The 27,782-nt window shown below is 34.7% G+C and overlaps 1 protein-coding gene across 1 annotated transcript in view; it reads left to right on the top strand.

The window, feature by feature from the left end:
• Positions 1–27,782, top strand: part of LOC138702661 (prion-like-(Q/N-rich) domain-bearing protein 25) — a 69,606-nt gene that overhangs the window by 22,269 nt on the left and 19,555 nt on the right. Inside the window, exons 3-6 of the mRNA XM_069829988.1 lie at positions 1,692–1,823; positions 12,548–12,667; positions 17,844–17,984; positions 24,585–24,716. Coding sequence (XP_069686089.1) covers positions 1,692–1,823; positions 12,548–12,667; positions 17,844–17,984; positions 24,585–24,716 — 525 coding nt within the window. The remainder of the gene's footprint in view (positions 1–1,691; positions 1,824–12,547; positions 12,668–17,843; positions 17,985–24,584; positions 24,717–27,782) is intronic.

The following is a 27,782-nucleotide window of genomic DNA, read 5'->3' as shown; positions in this document are numbered from 1 at the left end:
ATACCTTAATGTTGTCTATCATGAGTCTGATATCTGTTCTTAGCTAATGACCAGTCAATTTCTTTTTCTTTTCTTGATCAGTTCCAACATAATTCTTTCTTCATCCACTCTTTATAGCACAGCTTCAGTTCTTATTTTGTCTGTCCATTTCACAAGATCCATTCTTTCCCATATCCATATTTTAAATGCTTTCATGGGTAGTCGTTTCTCTTTACTTCGTCGTAATGTCCATGTTTCTGCTCCATACAATGCCACACTCCAAACAAAGCACTTCACTAGCCTCTTCTTAGTTTTTTCAAAGATACACAAAAATGATCTTTTTTCCTATTAAAAGCTTCCTTTGCCATTGCTATCCTCCTTTTATCTCCTGGTAACAGCTAATGTTACTACTTTCAGTACACCCCAAATATTTGAAGCCATCTATAGTCGGACCATCGGATCTGTGCCCCTTCAGCGCTGTCGTCGTTCTTGAAAAAGTTAGCGCCTGTACGCACTCCATTCCACCCGCTTTCCTCCCACCACGTCATACAGCAGGCCACGAACCTTGCCGAATAGGGATGTTGCCAAACTTCCGTCAAACGTTGTCATAAATAACTGGTCCTCCATGCTACAATATTATTTCTTTCAATCAAAATACATCTTGTATTTCTACATTTTTTAAACCTAAATCGCATGTCTCGAATCACTTTCCGTAGCGTTTCTCTCCAACCATGGAAATTATTGCTTCTCTCGCAACCTTCAGTAATTTCTTCAATGTCGGAACTTCTTTCTGCAAGGTATAAAATTCTTGAATCTTTTTTCTTAAAATATACATCGGTTCATATGATCTACAAGAATTAAAGGTTCCCTTGGTCTGTTCTTCCCTGGTGATTCTAACTATTCATCTCCTGCACAGACTCCCTCTCTCCTGATTTTCTTTATTAGGCGCTATGACCTGCCTATATAAATTACATAACATATTGTATTAGTATTAGTTAAGTAAGTAATTGAAATAAAATAAGCCTCACCAGTGATCGCAGCTGCTTTTATCGTTGCCTTATTTATAGGAAAGAGATACTGACCTGTTTGTTTTTCTTCATCGCAAAATGCTATTACTTAATAATATTTCTTTCGCCACTCCGTGCTATAGTATTCATGTTGAGTTGACAACACTGGACTGCAAGTGCAAATAAACTGTCCCGCAGGAAGGCTCAAAATTGTGAGTAGTGGGGGAGAGAAAGGGAGAGAGATAGGAATGCAGGGAGAGAAATGAATTACCGAGGCTGAGAAGGAATTAGGGTTCAGTTCGCATATCTTACGGGGACACAGATCCGATGGTCCGACAATACCGTCTTTTTTTTCGAATTCGCACGTTTACCTTCTTTAGTCTTCTTCCTATAACCATGGTCTTCGTCTTGTTTACATTTATCTTCATCCCAAACTGCTCACAGATGTCAGTTAGCACCAATAGCATATTCCTTGGTATAATACCCTCTCTGGTAACACTATATTATCAGCAAATCTTATGCAAATTATTCTTCTCACTCTTACTGCTCCTAGAAAGCTGTTCCCTGGGCTTGTACCATGGACCATTTAATCACCACCGAGAATACTAAATTGGTACAAATGTTCTGACTTTTAAACGTGTTATTAAACCGATGAAAGATTATAAGTAGTGTCTATATTGTGACGGAGGAATTTTATGTTCACAGAAGCGAAACATGGGGAGGTCTGTGAAGCTCCTGATCAGTGCTCCTACTCCGACTTCACAGAATGTCACGACGGACGTTGTAGGTGCAAGCCCAATTACAAGTACATTGGAGAGAAATGCACGGGTTCATTACGTAAGTATATTATGGAAAATATCAGTTCTCTACATGTGAAATGCATATCACGAAGATGGTACATATTTTCTTAAGGCTGGTTCACAATAAACCGAGAACGGAAACGAGAACGAGAACGAGAACTAAAATAATGTTAAAATAAATGTTTTTAAATGTGAGCATTCACAATAGCTAATTGTGAATACTCACATTTAAATACATTTATTTTAACAATATTTCCGTTCTCGTTCTCGTTTCCGTTCCCGATTTATTGTGAACCAGCCTTTACTATACCGGGTAAAGGGGACTAAATTGGGTCCTTTTGAGAGCGAATCTAGTGGGTTAATATAATTACAATCGTTTCTAAACGGTTTTTGAGATAGTCATACAAATAAAAGCAAGCAAATAGTAACACATGTTCACGTAACAATAGCGGTTGAGTCGCGAAATTATGTACGTAATGCACGATAGGTTCAGAAAAGGCCGGTCGACAACACTCCTAACTTCCCCAAGGTTCAGGGCAGATGAGCTGTCATCGACAGTACATATCGACATGCATAGTCGTTTGCGTTCTCGGATTGTTGTTAATAAAAAATCTTCATGTTCACGTCTTCCGCTTCCCATTCTCGTTCTAGTTCTCGTTCTCGGTTTATTGTGGACCAGACTTAACCTAAGGCAGGGAAGCGGAACATGTACTAACTGACTACCTTCCCCTCTTTTTCTCCTTCAACTCAGTCCAATGCCAGTGCCGAACACGTGATCTTGACATCCCCCCCACCCTGCTGTGATCATTGGCGTTGACCCATTACCTCTAAGAACCTTCCGTTTACTTTAGCGAGTAAATAAAGAACATAGCTTCGAAACGAAGAGTTAATTTCCACGATGAATGGGAAGAAAAGTATTTTTTTCTCCCTTCAAGATGAAAAAGTGGAATGTTTACCTAGGATCAAACATAAACTTCCGTCATATTCAATGCAAAGTACACGCCACTGCAATGTTGACGTTGAGTCAATATTCCGCGCCGCTACTTCATAAATAAACGGTGCTAAATCTTGGAAGGTGTTGAAATGGACTTTTTAAACATAATATTCAGTTCCCCATCGCTGACGTAAGGCGTCACAGAGAGACATTGGCGGCTATGCATGTCGTCCTTCCCACTCTTAATTTTGTTTCCGACTAGCTTCTATCGCACGGCTGTCACGTCTTCCTGATACACACTTTACTGCGGAATCTTCAACGAAATTACGGCCAAACTCTCAATGTTACACAATAAAGCAGCAATGGACGTCATTTGCTGGTATTTGCTCTGAAAAATTCCCCAACATCACTTTCCTAACATATCCGATTTTCATAGAATACGCATTGCAAAATTCAACTAAAAATGATACGTTTGTCAATACCCGTTCACAGAAGACCATAGTGATATTAGACTTTTTTTTTTTTGTTTGACGCACTGCGCAGATTCATCTCTCAAAAAGACCCATTTAGTTTTAGCCTACCCCGTGTATGAAGATAATGATGATTATTATTTTTATACTTAAGAAAATCATCATTTTGAAATAATAACAATGCTAAACGCTTTCTTTTGATTCAGTCATGAGCAATAAATGTTTTTATGACAAGACGTGATAATCATATAATAGGGATATCCTGAACTAGCACCAACAGCTAGCGCACGTGTACTATGAGGTATGCGCTTTGCGTGTGCATTTTTTTTTTTCGGTATATAAACATTGAGGATATACGTAGTGTATTAGTATATTAAATACTCTTAAAAACAACTAAAAATTGCCAATTTTTGTTATGTTCCTATATGTAAAAACCAGGGAAAGCTTTTTGTCTTCAATCAGGTCCCGAAATATTCTGAATATATGCTTTAAACCTTAAAAAATATAAGTAATAAAATTGGGCCTCGAAAGTGCTAGCTATTAAATAAAAGTAACTACTTCAAGTAAGGAATTGTTGACTATAGTTTCATTTTGGAAGAGGAAAAAGAAAAATTAATAAAAACATATGCAACCTCGACAGCGAGCTATGTTAGCTTAGATTATATGCAGTAGTTGTAGGAGTCTCCGAATTTTACGCCTGCAGTAAACTCTCGATAAACTGGGATGTTTATTATCTAGGACGATCCGTAGTGAAATCCATTTCGTGAATAATGTTTTTAATGTACTGTACCCTAAATATTAAAACCATGTTTTAACTTCAAATTTTCAAAATCATCCCACACAGTATTCAAAACTGCATGTCCTTAAAAACACACTACTAATAGTTATATTATTTCGATCATAATTATTATAACATCATATTAAAAATTGCATTTGATCTTTCTGCAAATACAGAAAAAATACAAGGAATTCAATCTCGATAGTCTCTTCCTTATAAAAAACACATTGGTGGCTGCATTCCTGTTTTTAGCGTACGGTTCTTAAACACTAATTATTAAAGAGGGCAATATTCACTTTCGACATATTTCCTATTTTTTTATTCGTGCATATTGTTCTCAAAGTTCTCGTTTAGGTCCATGAACATTCAATGGACTCGTATTTATATTCTGCATACTGCTGATTTCCCCACCCATCTCGGGGAATCGCTCAATATTATACAGGTTTACGTTATTATTTATTGTAAATTAAATTAAATTATGAGGTAAGAAAATATTGAATTATATTAAATTATACTAGGTTATACAAAATAACTGTAAATATAATTTTGACTACCACAGAAAACCAACAAGCGGGAAAACGTAATCAACTGTAGCATATGACAAAACATAGCCCTACAACATGTTGCGACGCATGGAACGCTCCTGCCATCTGACGGTAAAACTTCGCATAAGATATTCCTATAAGAGGCTTCTCGCTAAGGTCAGTGACCACGTGTATTAGCATGGGGCTCTTAGACTCTGACAGAATTCGCAACGAAAAGTAGAAATAATTTTATTCTGCATGTAGGCCTCATAATTTTCCCGAAATATAAGCGTTTGGGAACAAATTGGGCAGTTCATTTCATTTCTCTCTTACTCTTAAGCAAGAAATATTAAAGAAATCATTAGGATTGATTTCGAGTTTATTGTTATTTCGTGTTTTTAGTTCAAAATAATGATACTCGTTGAACAAGTATCGGAATAAAAAATTTGAGTTTTAAATATCAGATCACAAAAAAAAAAAAAAAATTGGAATAAAAATAATTGCAAACTTATAATAAAATGATTATAATCAATCTCATTTACATATTTAATTATGCTCTACATTTTTTCTTTTATTGAAACCATTTATACCTCGTCTTTAACGGCAGTCTGTAAATTCAGGAGGTTGTTTTTCAATAAACATTTTATTATATAAGGAGACATTTTAGGAAAATATGACACTAGAAATAAAATTAAGAATACATCATATTAGGCCTACTTCCAAAGCAGCATGGGTGTGAGGCCTGAGCATGAGTAAGAGGAATCAACAAATATTTGAGTATTAAGATTAAAACCTTTTGCGACATCTTCTGGGGATTACAAGATTAGATAAAGAGCGAAACGAAACTGTCACGGAAAAACTTGAAGTGTCGGAAATGAAAGACTATAAAACACCGTGTAAATCATCTAAAAAGAATATCTAATACTAGGATTCTTAACAAGTATTTCATTACCAACCAACTAGAAAAGACAACCTAAGAATATCGAAAAAGAGATGGAAAGACCATGATCATTGTTGTGGTTTGAGGAGGGGGTGGTGGTGGTGTGGTGGTAAAGATCTATTAATTTTGTACTAAAGTTGTTACAATTCACTTGCATCATTCTCGAATAAGTTGGCCCGTAGGTACTGAATATTAACAAAATCCATGCCAAAAGTTTAAAATAAATTACTGTAAACAGGCAGACGGGATACTCAAAGTCACTTTTTCAACGTCAGTAATATTGAAAACATGAATTTACGCGAAAATCTGGAAATCGACTTTTTTGCAGCATAATAATGAGAAACTAGTACTCAGTTTTTAGACAGGCTTATTTAAAAAAAAAAATCTGCGCTGTATGAGGGATACACCGGCACGCACAATACGTCACCCTTTTTCGGGAATGACTACAGTTTTTAAGTTTATTTATACATGCTTTAACATCTGTGGTCATGTCGCGTGTTAGGATCTTTGGATATATAACACTAGACCGTTTTTACTATTACTGAGTTCTTGTTTCTATTGTATGTTGTAGATGGCTTGTGTTCATGTGACTGATTATAGATATCTGATATTGGTGATTGAGGCAGTAATGAATCATTGTATGTAATTTCCAATCCGGTATTTCTTTGTGACTGAGGTAAACCCTGAGAAACCCCAGTCAGATTGGTCGGCCACGGGGTTTGAACCCGAGACCTCAAACGCTACCGTCCGAGCCAACTCGCTCAGTACAAACTACGGTTCTGTGGGTTTGAATGTTTTATTTTTACAAATGTAGAATGTAGATCTATGATAAAAGAAGTAATTTTCCGAAATTACTCCCAGCTTACAACAAATGTTTCACTATGGTTCACTCAAAGTGTATTGCACGTGTCTATTATCACTTTAATATTGCGGAATTCGGGATTACAAATCAATCGAGTGGTTGCACAGGTCTGTAGCTGCTTTCGATACCGAGATATTACTGAGAGAGACCGCGAGCACGATTAATTTTATACGCAATTTCAGCTCCCTCATGCCAGTAGCGAGGAGAGTGGGATCACATGTAGTCATACGAGTTATCTTGTCTCGTGGCCTAACTACTAATAACATTAGCATTCAGCTGTGTGGCATAGTGTTGCTATAATAAGCATTTGAAGTTCTGTCATTTTTTGTTTCATCATGGATGCCTTAACCCACCGGTGGCAAAAATGTAATCGTGCGCCGAGCCACTGTTTAACCTGCAACGTGCATGTGGAGGGAGGAGGACACCCGAAGGGGAAGTGAAGCAACTGTCTGACTTATTAACGGATTTTCATTTTTCTTACGTCAAGCATTTAAATATAATTTTATACAGTACAAGCCTACAAACTAATGTTTAGTAGAAGTAACGAAGAAAGAAATGAACAACAAATGAACAATATCACAACCTAAAATTAACTGTCTTCAGAATGTCTCTGCGACAAAGTTTCAAAATCAGGAATTATGTCACTTACCGCCAGTCGTAGTTGATCACGAAGGTATTTGTCTGTCAGTCGTGATCTAAATTTGGTTTTTACTATTTTAATTGTTGAAAATAATTTTTCACAAACGTAAGTTATAGCGAACATGGCTTCAACAGAGCAAGCGAAAGAACGAAGCTTCGGATATTTATTTTCTGGTAAAGATTTGAAAGTTCAACATTTGTCAAGTTCTTAGATCTAGCTTTCATTTGACATCACATTGTAAATCAGTGAGTTCAAATTGAAGAGCTAACCGCATTATTCGTACATCTGCTGAATATGTCTTTCCCTGCACCGAATTTGGGCACCCGTTGGGTTAAGGCAGCCGTGGCGAGAACGTCACTCGCGAGACTTTGTGGCTCGCAGTGACAGCTGTGAATTTCGCTTGCTTCTAACCTCCGCCAACCCCCACTCTCTCACTCACTGGAGTCAAACTACGTTCCATTTGTATTTGTCTCTAACCTGCGAGTGGCATATGTCTCTCGAAACCATGTACGAAAGTTCCAAGTAGGATGGGAGGACGCATTTTTTTGCTGTCAATATGATGAGAATATTAAATGTATGATTTGTTCACAAGTATTACGAGGAAAAGGGTTGTATAACATAAAACGACATTATACTACATGTTACTGATGAAACATTAAAAGGTTAAGTGTACAGAGATGATGATGATGCTGTTGCTGATGATGATGATGATGATGATGATGACGATAACACTTAACCTTTTAATGTTTCATCAGTAACATGTAGTATAATGTCGTTTTATGTTATACATCCGTTTTCCTCGTAATACTTGTGAACAAATCATACATTTAATATTCTCATCATATTGACAGCAAAAAAATGCGTCATCCCATCCTACTTGGAACTTTCGTACATGGATTCGAGAGAGACATATGCCACTCGCAGGTCAGAGACAAATACAAATTGAACGTAGTTTGACTCCAGTGAGTGAGAGGGTGGGGGTTGGCGGAGGTTAGAAGCCAGCGAAATGCACAGCTGTCACTGCGAGCCACAATGTCTCGCGAGTCACGTTCTCGCCACGGCTGCCTTAACCCAACGGTTGCCCAAATTCGGTGCAGGGAAAGACATATTCTATTTAAAAAGTCGTAACATTTATTGAATTTAATTCTCAGGGGAAAAAAATTGAAAATGCTACGTTCAACTGACGGCCATTTCAAGTTTCCACAGCGTTTTAAATTTTCAATATTCGCACCATATGTAGAATGACAAAAACGGAGTCAATGTTTCAGGTCATTCGTCACTTCCGTTAAGGCGGCATTAGATATTCGAGAGTTGTCTGCGTTCGTACTTTTATGTCTTCAAGCGATTGTGTTCAGCAAGAGGCGTTACCAGTGTCCTTGACAAATAACGCTCCAGGGGCCAACGTGTGGGGCTTCCTCGTCCAGTCTCCTGTAGGCCTAATCCAGCCGCTATTATTACATGTGCACTGCGCGGCTTCGTTAGGAAAGATAGGGCTACAGTGCAGTTCCAGTTTTTGGTCACATCCTGGTAAACCCCTGGCCTCAGGGCTCCAAGCCCTTCCCACATAAGCACCGGAAACTCGTATTTCCCTTAAGGGGGGTGATGGATGAAATTTATATTTTCTACATTTTTCAAGCTACGTTCTTGATTTTTAGTACACATAATAATAATAATAATAATAATAATAATAATAATAGCTCAGTTGGTAGAGATGTTGGCTACGGACTGAAAGGTCCGGAGTTCGATCCCAGGTGGTGACAGGATTTTTTCTCGTTGCCAAACTTTCAGAACGGCCCCGAGGTTCACTCAGCCTCCTATAAAATTGAGTACCGGGTCTTTCCCGGGGGTAAAAGGCGGTCAGAGCGTGGTGCCGACCACACCACCTCATTCTAGTGCCGAGGTCATGGAAAGCATGGGGCTCTACCTCCATGCCCCCCAAGTGCCTTCATGGCATGTTAAGGGGATACCTTTACCTTTAATAATAATAATAATAATAATAATAATAATAATAATAATAATAATAATAATAATAATAATAATAATAATAATTCTTTATTTATACTGGCAGAATTAAGGCCATAGGGCCTTCTCTTACACTCTACCAGGTCACAAAGTATAGAAGCAGTGAAAATTTAACAAACACAGAATACTAACATATTACAAAAAATAATAATAATAGCATAAATGTTATGTTTTATTTAACGACGCTCGCAACTGGAGACGTTAGGCCTATATCAGCGTCGCCGGATGTGCCGGAATTTTGTCCCGCAGGAAATAGCATAATAAAATCGACACTAAACAGCATGAAAATAATACCATTATAGAAAAAAAAAAAAAAAAAAAAAAAGTAAAATACATTGGAATATAGTAAAAGCAACACATTTAGCACAAATAGTAAATATGGAAATGGTAAGGAAGAATATAACAAAATGGAAGAGAGAGAAATTATCGAAATGATAGCCGTCTAAATTTTGGATTTAAAATATCGGCATCCTAATCAATTCAAATGAACAAAAAAGAAAATGTAAATTAATGTTAAAAAAATATATAATGAAATTTAAAAAAAAAAGAATATTCTGCTACAAGATGTGGTGGCTATCAAAACGATAAAAATGTATTGAAAATAAATAATATACATTGAATATTATAAAGATGAATAGAGATGGTGATTGATGATGTTCAGTGAAGATTTTAAAATGGTTGATGCAATTGTCTGAAGAATCTCATCAGGAACCTTTAATTTTCTGACGATATCCAATGTAAATAATAAAATAAAATAATAATAATAATAATAATAATAATAATAATAATAAAAAGAAAAGAAATACGAAAATTAAATAAAATTCACAATAAAAAGGCTATGATATTAAATTCATCTGGTGATCAAGAGAACAAAAAAGGGCAAAGGAAGGAAAAGAAATATAAATATACTTTTACAAAACTATCGCAGAGAAAAGAGCTTATAACTGAAAGCAATCTGAATTGAAAAAGTGCAATTTTGGTTTATTTTTGAAACTAGACAATGTCCGACAGTCTCTGACATGTTGTGGTAGAGAGTTCCTGAGATGAGCTACAGAGACGGTGAAGGATATTCTGTGTTTAGGAATGGAGAGTGTGATATGGTGTTGTGAGCGAGTATCTATTTCGTGATATGAGGACAAATGTTGAAAACGAGAAGCTAAGTAGCTAGAGTTAGAGTTTTGAAGAATATTGAAGAGTAAAGTGAGAGAGTGAACATTTCTTCGCTCTCTGAGACGGACCCAGGACAGCATATTTAGTGAAGGTGTGATACGGTCAGATCTACGGACGTTGCAAATAAATCGAACGCATGCATTATGAATACGCTGTAGTCTGTCTGTCAGTCTCATGTTAAGGTCAGTGTAGAGAGTATCACAGTAATCAAAATGAGGCATCAAGAGCGACTGCACTAAATTCTTCTTGAGAACCAATGGTGTGATAGATAATGATGTGGTGAAGTTTCATTTCTGTGAATGAATTAGTTTCTGAGTTATTAACAAAAATATTTTGATTTATTATTATTATTATTATTATTATTATTATTATTATTATCATTATTATTTTTTGCAAGACCAGTGGCATATTTAGAAAAAACATCACGCATTAGTTTTCCTCTATCTTTACTACAATAGGGGGAAAAATTTATAATCACTGCATACTGTCTGAGCGCCAGCTCTGAAACCGCGGCAGGAATGCGGCATGGAACCCAGTAAACTGTACTCTACTTGCTGAGTTACGTTCGCCTCTCCCCACTTCCTCATACGTCGCGGTTTCAGAGCTGGCGCTTAGACTATACCTAAAAATAGACATTTTTCCATTACCACTGTAAATATTTCATTTCTTTCATTAAAAAAAATATTCATTTCACCACAAAACCCATGCGTTATTTTGTTAACCATAGTATACAAAAAATGCGATAAAAATGTCATGTTCCTGTCATCAAAATTGTAAGAGCCTATACACTTCGAATCTGACGAAATGTGCTGAAAAAAAAGTGTGAGAAACAGTTTCTAAAATTTTCATGGAATTGAAGTTCAAGAGTGCAGCCATATATAGCGTAATTTTTATGCTTCTGACTGCCGCAAAGCATTAAAACTTGCTCAACATATAAATAAGAGATTGCTAATTCATTTTATAAATAAAACGAAAATCCGATTTTTGACGATTTCAGGTAATTACGTCTAAGGATAGCAGGTCTAATGGACAGTACGTCTAATAGAACATTAAATCTAATAAAAAATGTCCAATAATAACTCAGATCTAAAAGAAAAATGTCTAATGCCTAAATGTATAAATAAAATTTACACCTAATATGTAAATGTCTAAATAAAATTTACGTCTAAATTGCTGATTTACTTCCATAAAAACCACAATAAATTTAAATTTGATCCTCACGAATACGATACGAGACAAAAACTACAGTTTCTTTCTAAATACTCCCAAATGCCACACAACTGCTGGATTAAAACACAGCAGAAATTTTGGACCCAAAATATATAATGCATTAATTAGAGCTTACCCTGAGCTAAGTACACTTAACACACATAGATTTAAGAAACAAATCAGATTAATTATTTAATTGTTTAAGCTAATTGAGTTAAAAATTGATACTCTAATATTTATGTATTTTTGTATTTATTATTACATGCTGTATGTATTTTACCATTTATTAAAGTTATTGTGCTCAATGAACTCTCTTAATTTTGTGATATATTTTGTATAACTGATCTGAACTGCGCCCGAGCACAAGCTTCTGCTCTTTCGGGCTGCAATGCCTAATGTAGCTCAAGTGTAAAGTATTAAATAAATAAATTAAATTAAATTAATTAAATGTGTAAATGTTTAAATAAAATGTGTGTATAAATCTCAAATAATTTTAACAATACTTACTAAAAAAGTTGATATTGTTACGATAATGAACGTACGTTTCCTTAGTAATACGGTACTTTCAGAAAAGTTTTAGCAAAATGAATACATATACAATTAATTCGTCTAAAGGTAAAAAACATTACAGTTTATAATAATTTTGACTACCACTTAAGATTGAGAAGTAGGATCAGCAATAGGATCTACTGGAGATGTTCACTCAGAGACGCTTGCAATGCTACTTGTATCACCAATGAGGACTTGGATAACATTAAAGTCTACAAAGTGTGGAATGTGTTTAATCTTGTATTAAATGGATCCCAAAGAACTATAAATATTGTTGAAGGATGGCACTCGAAATTCCAAAAAATTATTATATCTCATCACGCATCCATATGGAAGTTTTTAAAATATACAGTGTAAGAACATAACAACGTAATAATGAAGTGCTCATAACACAGCTAGCAAGATTTTATTTATTTGTATTGCTTGTTCATAGGTCTCATTACTGTATAAATTTATTTGAGGTAAAAATGCTGACATGTAACTTCCTGAAACATAATAATGTAAAGTACATTAAAAACACTATTTTTTTTTAATTTGAACCTTATTTTTGCTCCAAAACCTTAGTATTCCGAAATTATCCGAGTCTGCCTTATATCAAATTTAAGTTCATTCGTATAAGTATGAAATGATTTCATAATAGACTGTCTTTCAACTTTGAAACAGGTTTGGACGACGTGTGCATGCAAGACTCGGAATGCCTGGGTTTCAGTCAGACGATCGTGTGGTGCTACGGCAGAAAGTGCAGTTGCAGAAGGGGATTCACAAGAAATGGAGAGAAATGCGGTAAGACATAAACTTATTTTAAGTGGGGCTTAAGGGAAGACTCCACTGAAAATCATGAAAATTTTTCAAAATTTTTTTAGCTATTTCACTTATTCAGAATTTATATTTTCATACCCCAAATGGATTCAGCTCAATTCTGATTACAAATACTCGTATGTTTACACTTTTTTAATTAAGGCTGGAAGGGGGCGTGGAATTTAAGAGCTGTCAAAATTGTTTTCCATCGAAGAATTCTTTTTTAAAATTTCTGATTACAAATGTAGTAACTTTTTGTTGGCTCCTAAAAAGTTGTAGCGGAGGAGAATATTAATTTACATAAATATACATTTTATTTTCAAATATATTTTTCTGTGTTCATTTTTGTTGATTCAACACCAACTTTCTTATGCCAAATATTAATCAATCTGGATGAAATTTTTACTGCAAGTATTTATGAGGTAGCTGCATGTTTCTATGCATTTATTTTATGAGAAATGCTGATAGTTTATTTTATTAATATTTTTCTTAATCTGCTAGTTTGTTTTATTAATATAAATGCATAGAAATATGCAGCTACCTCATAAATACTTGCAGTAAAAATTTCATACAGATTGATTAATATTTGGCATAAGAAAGTTGGTGTTGAATGAACAAAAATGAACACAGAAAACTAGATTTGAAAATAAAAAGAATTTTTATGCAAATTAATATTCTCCTCCGCTACATTCATCTAGCAACTTCAGGGAGCCAACAAAAAGTTACTAGATTTGTAATCAGAAATTTTAAAAAATAATTCTTCGATGAAAAACAATTTTGACAGCTCTTTAAATTCCACGCCCCCTTCCAGCCTTAATTTAAAAAGTGTAAACATACGAGTATTTGTAATCAGAATTGAGCTGAATCCATTTGGGGTATGAAAATATAAATTCTGAATAAGTGAAAGAGCTAAAAAAAATTTGGAAAAATTTTCATGATCTTCAGTGGAGTCTTCCCATAACAATAGTTGAGTAAACATTTGGAGATATTGGAGGATGAAAATGAGGGGGATACAAATGATGCAAACATCTGAAAGAATGAAGGAACTAGCCCAAACTGATTATAGGAAATAATATACTGTAATAAATATTTGCAATTGCTCTAACTTTATTAGCAAAGTTCAATTTACTTATTGGTAAATTACAACATTGTTTTATCTTTAATTAACCAGCAAATAGAAAGGTATTGTAAAATAAAGATAAATCAATTAACTTTAAGGTTACATTAAACTGATAGAGCATTTAAAAGGCAGATTTAAACGATTTTATGCAGGATATTCTGAAAAAAAGTTCCAATATTTAGAGTGGAGGTAGTATGCATCAAAACAAGAAATAAGAGTTCTATAAATATGAGTCTTAAATTAATATCTTCTGAGTAATGAACATATGTTTACCATCACTGTAAGAGCAACATATCTTCCACTGTGAGCTCTTTGCAAGAGGAAACAGAATGCAACTGTTAGTCACTACGTATTACACAGCACACATTTTTCATTGTATCAAGAGACCGCTCAAGGGGTTAGGTACACCTTACAGCAGTAAAATTTTTGGAAATATTCAACATTTTTTTCCTCCATTACTGTATCTTGTACAATAATGAAAATTGGTATGTGCAAAACACTGTCCTTCTGCTATCTGAAAAAAAAAAAATACGATTTAAAAAAATTATATATATATATATATATATATATTTCAAAATTCAAACTGGTGACAGTTTACTGTGCAGTGATGAAGTGTTTCCCTCATAACTCATAAACTTGTTAACTTTTTCATGTTCTTTCTCTTTTATTTTATTGTTGAACTCATGTTTACAGTATCATCCTCTTTCAACTACATTCCTTAATAAATATATATATTTTTTTATTTTGTGTTAGAAAGAAATACTGATATTTGACCATTTTTAAAAATGAATTAATTTTTTTTTATCAGACAATCTATCAATGGTAGAGAAGTGGTCTTGTATCATACTGGATTAAGATTTAATTTGGGTGTAGAATTTCAGTTTGTTTAGGTCTGTTCGACCTTTATAATCTTAGATGATCTGAGTTCAGACCGGCGAGAGCCGGGTTGGTTTCTATCTATAATTAATTTTATATCAAAAAATTCATAATTAAAACCATTTAAATAAATATATAATTGTAGATATGACATGCATAAATAGACACAAAAAATTTCATCACAGAATGTTGGATAGTTTTTGAGTTATGTGGGAAACGCTTCATCACTGCACAGTGAACTGAATTTGAAACAAAACATGCTCCTATTCAACACACACGAAACTAACTTACCTGATTGGTACAGGTAATACTACTACAGTTGTACGATTACGAAATCTAACGTACTGTCGTTTGCTTACGCGTCCTCTTGATACAAACACACACAAAGGCGTGCTGTGTAATACACAATGACAAAAGGTTGCATTCTTGCCAAAGAGCTCACAGTGAAGATATCCTGTTCTTACAGTGATGGTAAACATTTGTTTATTTCTCAGAAGATATTAATTTTAGGACTCATATTTATAGGACTTTCATTTCTTGTTTTGATGCATACTACCTCCTCTCTAAATATTGAAACTTTCTTTTTTCAGAACACCCTGTATACCTTCAATTGTAACCCCATCATTGGCCACTGTTGTATCCAAATACCTAAGAATATAGAGATTCTTTCATTTGCTACATAATTTAACTTCAAAAGTTTGTAACACTAATACCTTCTGTGGAAGTTCAATCACTCATAACAAGGAGGTTTACAAATAGTGACCATTAATCCCTTGACCTTGTCAATGATTTGCTGTCATTACCATGTTCATATTTCTCACAGTACAATCACGCTATGTATGTATGTATGTATGTATGTATGTATTTATTTATTAACACTACAATTGGGTATACACTCGGTGGCAGTGATATATAATAAGGCAGGTGTCCCTGATATGGCCATGCTAAGGTTGGAGAATTTTTCTAGCCGCCATTTTGAAAAAAATGTAAACCACTTTTTTCTCACTCGTTCTCAGTCTAATGGACTTTCTTATAACAATTTCCTTTCCCCATAAAAATAGCTTTAATTGTCCAAAAAGTCCCAAATTCCAAAAGTCTACCTAGTGGCCATATCAGGAACATGTGCACATGATATGGCCACCCTTGTTCCATGTTCTACAAATCGTGATTGTTTTCAGTTTGATAGCGCAGTTGTGTTAAAATTAAATAATTTTGGTGTAAAATGAATAAAAATGACACATAATAATCTTTTTTATAATTCAAAATTGTAGTCAAAACACGTTTTTCCATTAAAAATTAAGTTGTTTTTCTCAAAATACAAAATTTTCGCGTAATCCCAGCTATAAGGCATGTAAATTTGTCAGGTGAAAAAATAAAAGTGAAATGAACTTGATATGGCCATGGTGCATTTGATATGGCCATATCAGGAGCAGGTAAGCTTTCACGAAAATCGTTTGATTATGAACAACTCGCAAAAGATACGCCATCAACTACAACACCAATCAACAGAACATTAAAAACTGAATGGAGTACGATGGTTTTCATGAAACAAGTCTTTGAAAAACATGCATAAAACAAAGGAGACTTACCAGAGAAAAATAAGAAGAGGTCACATGAAAACCGCAAAACAGGCAACTGACGCCATATTGCTCAACATGACCGGATTGGTAACGATCAAGTGACATACCAGGATGCCCTTTCATTGGATGTTGCTACAATTTAGCGGATTTTTTGGTTAACTAACTCACAATAGGGGGGGTGGCCATATCAGGAACATGGCCATAACAGGAGCACCCACCTTATACAATATTACAATTACATGAAATAAAATAAAATAAACGTAAATGAAATAAAATAAAATAGACGTAAATCTATAAATGATAGATGCAATAAACCTAGGACTATAAATAAAAATTATTCTATAATAATGCCTACGATAAGCAAAAGTAAATCTAATTTATAAGTCCTTCTATTTCATCCAACTAATACCAATTTAAGTAATTGCATATCACCTTAATTAATTACATATCAACTTAATTACATATCACCTTAATTTATTTACATATCAACTAAATTACGTATCATCTTAATTAATTACATATCAACTTAATTAATTATATATCAACTCAATTAATTACATGACACAACTTAAATAATTTACACTGCACCTCCAATTACATTTTCAGTCTAATCTTCTCAACCTTTCCTTAAATGTATTCATTTTAAGAGGACCACCCTGAAAGATTGCCGCAGGTAAGCTGTTCCAGTCTACTATTGTGCGGTTAACAAAGGAAAATTTTGCCATGTCCGTTCTTTGTTTTCTACAGTTAAACTTCCTATTGTATACTTTTAGTAGAGCCAACGATGTAGCTCAGTCGGCAGACTCGCTGGGCTGCTGATCCGGAGCTGCGTTCGGGCTTGGGTTGGATCCCCCTTTGGACTTTGGTTTCTTCGGAGGTTTTCCCCAGCCGTGGGACTGAAGCCGGATGGTCTATGGCGAGTCCTTGGCATCAACCCCTTTGATTTGATTACCCCCTTTGATTTGATTACCTGGTTGGGTTTTTCCGAGGTTTCCCCCACCGAAAAGGCAAATGCCGGGTAATATTTTGGCGAATCCTCGGACCTCATCTCATCTCACTACATCTCGCCAAAATGTAAAAAAAATGTAAAAAAATTGTACAAAATTGTAAAAATTGTAGAAAATTACTAAATTGTAGAACTATAAAAATTTGTAAAAATTGTAATTGTAATATTGTAAAATGTTGGCATGTTCCACATCTTAAAGCTTCATTGCTCATGTAAGATCTATGGAATAAAATAAATGAATGAATGAATAAATAATATGATCAGCCCTTCCTAAGTATGATGGTATTGCTAATCTAGCATTGATATCGGTCCATGCTTTGTGTCCCATTTGTGCCTTAAACAATGCGGTGAGTCTGGTTTTTCGTCGCCTTGATTTGAGAGATTCCCACCCTAAGTCTTTTACTATCTCCTCGCCATGTCCCTTCCCCATTTTGACATATTTTGCTGCCTTGCGTTGGACCTTTTCTATTGAATCGATTTGGTTTTGTCTGTACGGATCCCAACCTATAATCTCTCGTTTCCGAATGATCTTTTACAAATGCCACTGCTTTGAACTTACTACGTTTTCTTCTTTTGCAGTTATTGGAGGATCCTGCACAAGCGATTCTGACTGTTCAGATGTGACTAATTCGTTCTGTGATACAGAATCAGACAAAACCTACAGCTGCAAATGTAGAAGTAATTTTACAAAAGTTGCAGATAACACAGCATGTTTACCAAGTAAGCATCTTGATCATAACTCTGTCATAATTTAAAAAGATGTTTGTAGTTACTATGCTATGCACAATTAAGCTGACCATCTTTCTTTGCATTGCAATCACGTACTCCAGAAAAATGCTACATTAACTTCTATTTCTTAATTGTTCAGTACTTTATATTTGTATTTCATTATATTAAAAAATAATTTATGCTCGACCATGCCGAAATGTAGTAATTATACACTTGGTAGAAGCCCTTTAATGGACCTCATTAAAGTACACCTATTCATTAAAGTTCAGGTGTTCCACCAATCAGAAAATACCATTGTAGCAATATGAATATAGATTATTCTCGGATATGCAATCGAAAGGCAACAATAAATCAATAAATCACATCTATTTAAAATAAAGTCACTTCTGTTACTATAATAATTACCGTTAATTGTAAATAATATTCAAATAAATTCAAGTTGTCATCTCGTTTTTCAATGTCAAGGTCAATGCCGACATTTATTTCTCGGAAAAAATCAATACTTTCGCGTCTGCGCACATCTCACAATTTACGAGGTATTGCACAAGGTCAGTTCCGCTCCTCAGTCAGATAAGAATAACATGCATACTTCTGAATAATTTCAAATTAGAAATATGGTCGAGCATAAAAAGTCGTATGAAAGTTGACTATAATGGTAATTAAGACGCGAGTATGTTTATGAAACGAGCGCAAGCGAGTTTCATAAACATACTCGCGTCTTAATTACTACCATTATAGGCTCGTTGCATAATGTACTATTTCTTTATGCCATATCTATAATTATGATTTTAAAATCTTTGCACAATGGAACAAGAGGCTTGACGTTAAGGTTTCTAGTTTTCTTTTTGTCAGAAATGCCATAAAATACTTCTAGGCATAATGTCTTTATATTAATATTATGTTAATATCTTACATATTTAGTAGTTTGTTTCAACTTATGAATTATTCTATTAAGAAATGCGTGAAATTTGATTTTCTTGATTATTTTCCTTTCCATTTATTCGCTTATATTAATCTTATGAATTATTCCCTTATAAAATGTGTAATTATTGTAAATGCTTTGAATAAATAACATCTTACATACTGATATTATTTTGTTCGTATGAATTGCTGAAACAAAATGTGTGCCATATGAATGTTTTAAATTCCTTGTGTGGAACTATTTCATTTATAGTATATTCTATCAATATTAAAATTAGCTCTATCATAAAATATGTGGCACGAGATTGTCTCGAAATGTTCGAGAAGGAACTTTTAATTTTTATTGCTTCAGGCTAATCTTATGATTACTATAGGCTACATTAAACTGTGTTGTTTTCAATATTTGTACTACATATAATACATTTTCAGTATTTTATTTAATCTTGTGAAATATCTTATTACAAAACATGTGAAATGTGATTTTAAGCTGCTTTACCAGACAACCTACAACTTTATTAATTTATTAATTTTCTGAATTATTTTTATTTTAAAATGTGTTCAATATAACTTTTCTGAATAATTTTACTAAAAATATTTTATCTTAACTATTGTTTTTTAGTGTTATGAATTCCCTTGTCATAAAATGTGTATAATATTAACGTCCTGAATTTTTGTAACTATGAGTGGAAATGATTTTTTATCGTTGCCAAACTTTCAGAACGGCCCCAAGGTTCACTCAGCCTTCTATAAAATTGAGTACCGGGTCTTTCCCGGGGATAAAAGGCTGTCAGAGCGTGGTGCCGACCACACCACCTCATTCTAGTGCCGAGGTCATGGAAAGCATGGGGCTCTACCTCTATGCCCCCCAAGTGCCTTCATAGCATGTTACGGGGATACCTTTACCTTTTTATGAGTGGAAATATTTCGTCATTAGTATGTTGTATTAATATTACAAATGATTTCGATCACAAAATAATAAATTGTAATGTACGTGTTTTGGATAACTTCACTAGATATCTTACATATTTATCATTTTGTATTACTCTAATCGAGAAAGTAAACTTGCGAATTCTAAATGAGGCAGTAGAGCATGTGGACAGCTTCAAATACTTGGGGTGTATTATGAGCAGTAACATGAGCTGCTGACAGGAAGTCAAAAGGAGGATAGCAATGGCCAACGAAGCTTTTAATAGAAAAAGGACCATCTTCTGCGGACCTCTGGAAAAAGAACTAAGGAAGAGGAAGAGACTAGTGAAGTGCTTTGTGTGGAGTGTGGCACTGTATACAGCAGAAACATAGACATTACAACGAAGTGAAGAAAAGCCAGTAGAAGCATTTGAAATGTGGATATGGAGAAGAATGAAACGTGTGAAGTGGGTAGACAGAATAAGAAATGAAGCTGTGTTCAACAGAGTGGGTGAAGAAAGAATGATGCTAAAACTGATCAGTAAGAGAAAAAGGAATTGGTTGGGTCACTGACTGAGAACAAACTGCCTACTGAAGAATGCACTGGAAGGAATGGTGGACGAGAGAAGATTTCCGGGCAGAAGAAGATATCAGATGATAGCTAGATGACATTAAGACATATGAATCACATGCGGAGACTAAGAGGTAGGCAGAAAATAGGAAAGATTGGAGAAAGCTGGGTTTGCAGTGAAAGAGCTGTCCTTGGGCAGAACATTATGAATGAATGAATTATAAATCACTTTATGCTCGACCATGCTGAAATGTAGTAATTATACACCTGGTAATAACCCTTTAATGCACCTCATTAAAGTACACCTATTCATTAAAGTTCAGGTGTTCAGCCAATGACAAATCACCTTTGTACCGTTATAAAGTCCACACCTGTGGAGTAACGGTCAGCGCGTCTGGCCGCGAAACTAGGTGGCCCGGGTTCGATTCCCGGTCGGGGCAAGTTACCTGGTTGAGGTTTTTTCCGGGGTTTTCCCTCAACCCAAGATGAGCAAATGCTTGGTAACTTTCGGTGCTGGACCCCGGACTCATTTCACCGGCATTATCACCTTCATATCATTCAGACGCTAAATAACCTAAGGTGTTGATAAAGCGTCGTAAAATAACCTACTAAAAAAACCCGTTATAAAACCGCAAGTATCGATTATTCTCGGATATGCAATCGAAAGACAATTAGCGAAAAGTCACGGAGGCTGGAAATCCAATACTGTCGCAGAAGGTTATGTTCTGTTACTATAATAATTAGCGTTAATTGTAAATAATATTCAAATAAATTCAATTTGTCATCTCGTTTTTCAATTCTAAATCAATTTACAGGTTATATCAGACTAATGTTCATCTTATTCTCTATCAAGGTCAATGACATTCGGCCTCGGAAAAAATCAGTACTTTCGCGTCTGCGCACATCTCACAATTCAGGTCAGTTCGCTTGCGCTCGTTTCATAAACAAACATACTTGCGTCTTAATTACTACCATTATAGGCTCGTTGCATAATGTACTATTATCATACAATGTGTGAAATGTGATTGTCACGAGTCATTACTAGTAGAATTCTTACATTTTTATTATTTTATTTTGAGCCACTGGATTATTTCCATCGTAAATTTTGTGATACGTGTTTAATTTGAATCTCTTTGAGCAGACATCCTGAAGCTTGTGTATTCCACACTAATTTCAGAGATTATTTTTGTTGTCACGTACCTTAGGATAATCCACCGCTTTGGAGTAACGGTTAGCATGTCTGACTGTGAAACAAGCGGGCCATGATTCAAATCCTGGTTGGGACAAACTGTATTCTTGAGGGTTTTTCTGGGATTTAACCTCAACCCATTAAGAGCAAAAGTTGGGTAACTTTCGATGCTGAGTCCACTCAGATGCTAGATAACCATCGCAGTTGATAAAGCGTCGTAAAATAAACAAATTAAAAATATTTCATATAAATGTTTGAATGAATTTTAGTAAAAGTGTTCAACCTTTATTATTATTAATGTAAAATGATATGCAAATCTAGTCTTGCAGGGAGCTTTGCCTGAAAGACTAGATTTGCATAATATATAAGTCACTGTGTACGTTAACAGAAAACCACAATTCCAAGTCACACAGAGATTGTGTGCACTCGATGTGGGTCTCTGGCGTTTCGTCAGCCCACGCGAGTTGTGTGGATATAAAGAGAAAAGTTGAGACGGTGTCGGGTGGAGTTCCCGGGTAGCTCAGTTGGTAGAGCGCTGGTACGTTCAACCAGAGGTCCCGGGATCGATACCGGCCCCGGAACATTTTTCCCTTGAAATTATTTAAAATTATATGTATTATTTTTCATTGCTAAGCGAGATGTTTTAAATTTAAGCAGAGATCTTATATCTTTATTATTTGATTTTAATGTTACAGATTAATTTACCAAAAAATATTAGAAATGTGATTGCTTTGAATTATTTTTGATTCATATATGACTACTTAATTTTGTGTTATTTTGCTTCAGTTTGTCAGTTATTTATTGAATCATTTTAAAGTAATTAGTCTATACGTAATTATGTTTCGAAGATTAGGGGAGAGTGGGTAGGTTTGGGACACAGGAGGAATGGGACACAAGTTTCATTTTGAATTTGGCGCACAGTTAGATGTTCTTCTATCCACCCATATATGTCTCTTGAAGCAACTTCCTCTGTTATGTTGTATGACAGCACAAGGGTGCTAATATTTATGTTGTCCATATTTTGTGTTTTTTTTTGTGTAAAAAGTAATATTTTAATAGTTCTTACAAACTCTTCTAGTCATCTCATTGTTGAAGGTATGCATTTTACACTTACGGTCTTACTAATAAAAACTCTATATAAAGACGTTTAACTGTCTTATACTTATACAATGAGTAGCTCCTTTATAAGTCGTGTGTAAATTCCTTACTAATAATCACTACATACGTCGTGTATAACAGTATAACTGTTACATAGCTACGTCATAGTTTCGTCATTACTTCGTTACGAAAGGTAATAGAATATCTGAGGTTCTCTGCTGCATCCGGTAGAGCGCTCTAGTGTGGCGTGTTAAATATCGATATTACAACTGGCTCTAATCGATCACCACACTACAATTTGGTCAAAGAGTACAAGCTACAGCAATATTATTATAATAATTCTATGATCTTTGGTTTATTCTTCTGTGGTTACAAGGTAAACATCATCATAAAATGACAGTCGATACGAACAGCTGTTAGAGGGGCTGCCATTTTTTCCCTAGATACAACGCTTAAACAAGGGGTTTCGTGTATATAACTACTGCAAAGCAATTCCCATTGTATAGTTACAACCTGTTTATATGTCCATAGCTTATTCACGGTTTATTAGTAACGTTTTCTGTCTCAACTCTGCATAAGTCTCGTATAAAAACTATACACGGTTTATTAGTAAGACTGATATTATACACAAAGCCACAAGGATGGGCTATATATTTATGGATAAGTTTAGGTTAACCTTACAACTAGATTTAACATGTGGCACCTTCACCAATTTTTTTTGTATGTAGGAGGAATGGGGCAGCAAGTTGCAGGAGCTATGGGACATGTCCATGTATACTATATATTATGTAATTTTTAATATCATGAATATAAATAATTGATTTCAGATTAAATATTTTTATTTCATTAGGTGCAGAAAAATGCCGAGAGTTTGGGAAAAGAAAACTGAGAGAGTTAGAAACGACTTGCTCTCCAACAAGTCATAGATGAAGGTAGATCAATTAGAGCTGTAGCGAAAGAAATGAGTATTTCAAAATCTGCTCTTGCTAAGCATGTTAGTGCATTGAAATTCTTAACTAGCGCCTCAAGATGTTCGTCCTTATCCTAAGGCAGGAGTCAGAAAACTCGGCTGGTGGAAGAAAAAGAGCAAGAACGAGAATTATAACTGACACTCCTGAGAAGAAATGCATTTAAGAAGAGGCAGGCCGAAAGAAGAGTAAGAGTGCACCTAAATCAACAAATACCAGTTCCGTAAAGTCTGTGAATTTTGACACTGATTCGAGCAGCTCTGAACAAATAGAATATATTGACTCATCTGACGATGACTTGTTTGAAGTCGAGAATGAAGAAGATTTTGACTTCAATAGTAAAGATTTTGAAAAGAACGATTTTGTTCTTGTTAAATTTAAGGGAAAAAAGTCAGTTGTTCATTATGTAGGTAGAGTTGAAGAAGTAGAAAGAGATTGAGATTTGATAGCGAATTTTATGAAGAGAAAACAGGACTCTAGAGATTTTATATTCCCAGACAAGGAGGGTATCAGTTGTGTTCAAATATCTGATGTAGTTATAAAGTTGCCACATCCTTCAAAGTGTGGTGGGACACAGAGTACTAGGTGCCTTTACTCATTTGGAGTTAGTTTTCAGATGTTTGCTAATGTCCATTAAGTGGTGTCCGAAAGCTCCTGCAAGCTGTTCCATTCCTCCTACTCTGTGGGAGGAATGGGACAATATGCAATACAAAGTATAACAATGATTTTCATAACTATTTCTTAAAGTTGGGTGGAGCTCATTAGGTTCCAAGTATGTTCAACAATTAAAGATTGTACTGAGATTTAACAACATCAAATGAGTAATTAAATTTTTGTTGAAATTCAAATATTCTGAAAAATGTCCCATTCCTACCCACTCTCCCCTATACCGTTTCGAACACATCATCCGATTTACAGTGTGGTACTTTCTGTTACAGTTTCCTATCAGATCGACGGTGAATGCAGATACAACGAGCAATGCACATACAGGCTAGGAAAAGCAGAGTGCAAAAGTGAGCAATGCAAATGTTCTTCTGGAGCAGTTTGGAACAAAAATAAAACTATGTGTGGTATGTCTAAAGTTTCACAGTCATGATACTAACTTACATCATAACCTGATTTCATTTTCTTGAACGAGATTAATTCTTTTTTTCCCGTTGAGTGACAGTGAGTTCTTGGTAATCTGGAATCCTGGTTGAGCGAATGAAATCGTAGAATGTAATATAGCATTTTTATTAGAATTATATACTGGTCAGTATTAATTTTCTATAGCACAGGCAGACATTTTGGGCAACTATTAACATCTCATTGAAAAAAAAACACGCAAAAAGCACACACAACACACGTAGAAATACATACGCACACAAATCTAGGGAATCGTGTAGGACTATTTAAAAAAAACTACAAATAATGCCCATGGCTTGTCAGTATATCTTTTCATTAATAATCTTCCTCGTGTGTAATCGTGAAAACTTTGTAACTAATTCAACAGGTCATAGCATAAATACACGTCAAAAATGACTTTCATACTCCATCGGCAAGTCTATCGTGCTTTCAAAAAGGAGTGCGTTATATGGCAGTAAAAGTTTTTAATAGCCTCCCTATCGATATAAAAAATGAAACTTAAAACATAAACTTATTTAGGGCCAAATTAAAGAAGTATCTTATTTCTCACGCCTTCTATTCTGTAGGTGAATTCATGACATTCAATAACACTTCATGAAGTCGATACTAAAACTTTGTGTTGTACTAGTAGACTATATTGTAAATCTCGTCTGTATATATTTCATCTAGACTGTGACTATAAATTAAGACTTTATAATAGTATTAAGTTTTTTGACTTGTTCCATATTCTAGCTGTAAGCAATGTATGAATACCATGGAATGTTAATAAATACAATACAATACAATACACACAACACACATACACACAAAGTGTACAATAAAAACATACGAAACACACGGAAAGTACATGAAACACACACAAAAAATACCAAATACATAGGAAACACATAACACATACAGAAGAAACTTATAACACACACAGAAGAAACTTATAACACATACAGAAGAAACTTATAACACATAGAAGAAACACACAAACATTGAAAGCAAACGACAGATACAGGAAGGAAACAATAGATGCAGAAAGCAAATAACACGCACAGAAAATATATAATACACACAGAAAGCAACAGCACACACATAAAGTATTTAATACAAACAGGAAACATGCAACACACGCAAAAGAAAGATGCAACACATATAGAAAACTATAACATACACAGAAAACACATAACATATACAGAAAACATACAACACATAGAAAGCAAATAAAACACATAGAAACACTACAGCACACATAGAAAACAAATAAAACATGCAGAAAACAATCAACAGACAGAAAAAATACAACATATACAGAAAGATATAACACATAGAAAACAAAAATCACACACAGATATGATAGTAAGCAAAATACACATAGAAAACATACTGTATAACATAAACAGAAAACATACAACATACACAAAAAAATTTACAGCACAAACAGAAAACAATACAACATACACAGAAATCATACAACACACAGCAAATACGCAACACACACAGACAATCTATCAGACACAGACAGTAAACACACGACACGCACAGAAAACATACAACATACACAGAAAACATATAACACAAAGAAAACATACAAAACACGAGGGGCGATTTCTCAGGGCATGCTATGCTTGCTGCGCAAGCCCAATATTTTCGTAGAATGTGTATTTCTCAAAATGGCGTTACGTATATTAAAATTTATTTTGATTTTTGGAATATTATATAGGCGTAATACCATCCGCAGGTTGCACACCGCAAGTATCGCAACGCTTGCTCGTTTCTCGGAGCTACAGAAAAGACGTAGAAATACCGAGATTATGATGCGCGCGCAAATGCCTTCCTCCTTCGTCCGTCCTGGGAGCACATGCTTCTGTTACGTGTTGTTCGAAGCTCTGGTCCGAGAGCTACACCAACGACTATTTAACGTTACACAGAGCAGTATTGACAGCGGGAATGTGCTGTGATTTGCGAGTGCAATGTAATTGTATGAGCGGAATGCATGTGTTAGCTGCTGAATGCATTATTAATTCTTAAACATTAATTTGAAGTATTGCAATGAGTTCGGAATTGTGTTTATTGAAACCTTATTATTAAATCCATTTTCCCGAAGGACTATTCAAGAGAAGACAGACATTATAGAGAATATGTGCGCTCGTTCAGTGCAGCTCAATACAACAATGTGCATTGGTTGGTAGGGTCGAAACAAACTGAATAAACTGTTTTGTTGGCCATGTTTATTATACTATATCGAACTTCTACATCTGATAAACGAATATGATCCATGACTGAAAATGATTTCATAATTGTAAAATAAATTATTAATGTGGGTCTGATTATTTTTATTAATTATGAATTATTATATCCTCCCATCTTCCCCTTTCAATAAAAGAGCAAGCCTAACTTTTGTGACTAGCATTCGCCCCTGCAAAACACACATTCAGCACACAGAAAACATACAACACTCACTGAAGACATACACATACCACACACAGAAAACATACAGCATACACAGAAAAAACCTACAATACACACAAAACACATACAACATACACAAAAAAAAAATAAATAAAAAAATAAATAGTCGACCTGGTTGGCAAGTTGGTATAGCGCTGGCCTTCTATGCCCAAGGTTGCGGGTTCGATCCCGGGCCAGGTCGATGGCATTTAAGTGTGCTTAAATGCGACAGGCTCATGTCAGTAGATTTACTGGCATGTAAAAGAACTCCTGCGGGACAAAATTCCGGCACATCCGGCGACGCTGATATAACCTCTGCAGTTGCGAGCGTCGTTAAATAAAACATAAAGTTAAGTAAAATAAATAGACATCATATACAAAAATACACACAGTACACTTAAAAAAAAGCAAAAAAGCATATACATTTTACATAAACTACATACACACATATTAAAATATAAAAAACACACATAACACAAGCAAACTCATATAACAACTACAAAAATTCAAAAGAATACACGACAGACATAACACAAGCAAAACATATAACGTATCGAAAAATACATACAAGGGCG

Source organism: Periplaneta americana, chromosome 7 (assembly GCF_040183065.1).
Source record: "Periplaneta americana isolate PAMFEO1 chromosome 7, P.americana_PAMFEO1_priV1, whole genome shotgun sequence".
Lineage (NCBI taxonomy): Eukaryota > Metazoa > Arthropoda > Insecta > Blattodea > Blattidae > Periplaneta > Periplaneta americana.
This window is presented reverse-complemented; position numbering and strand designations above follow the sequence as displayed.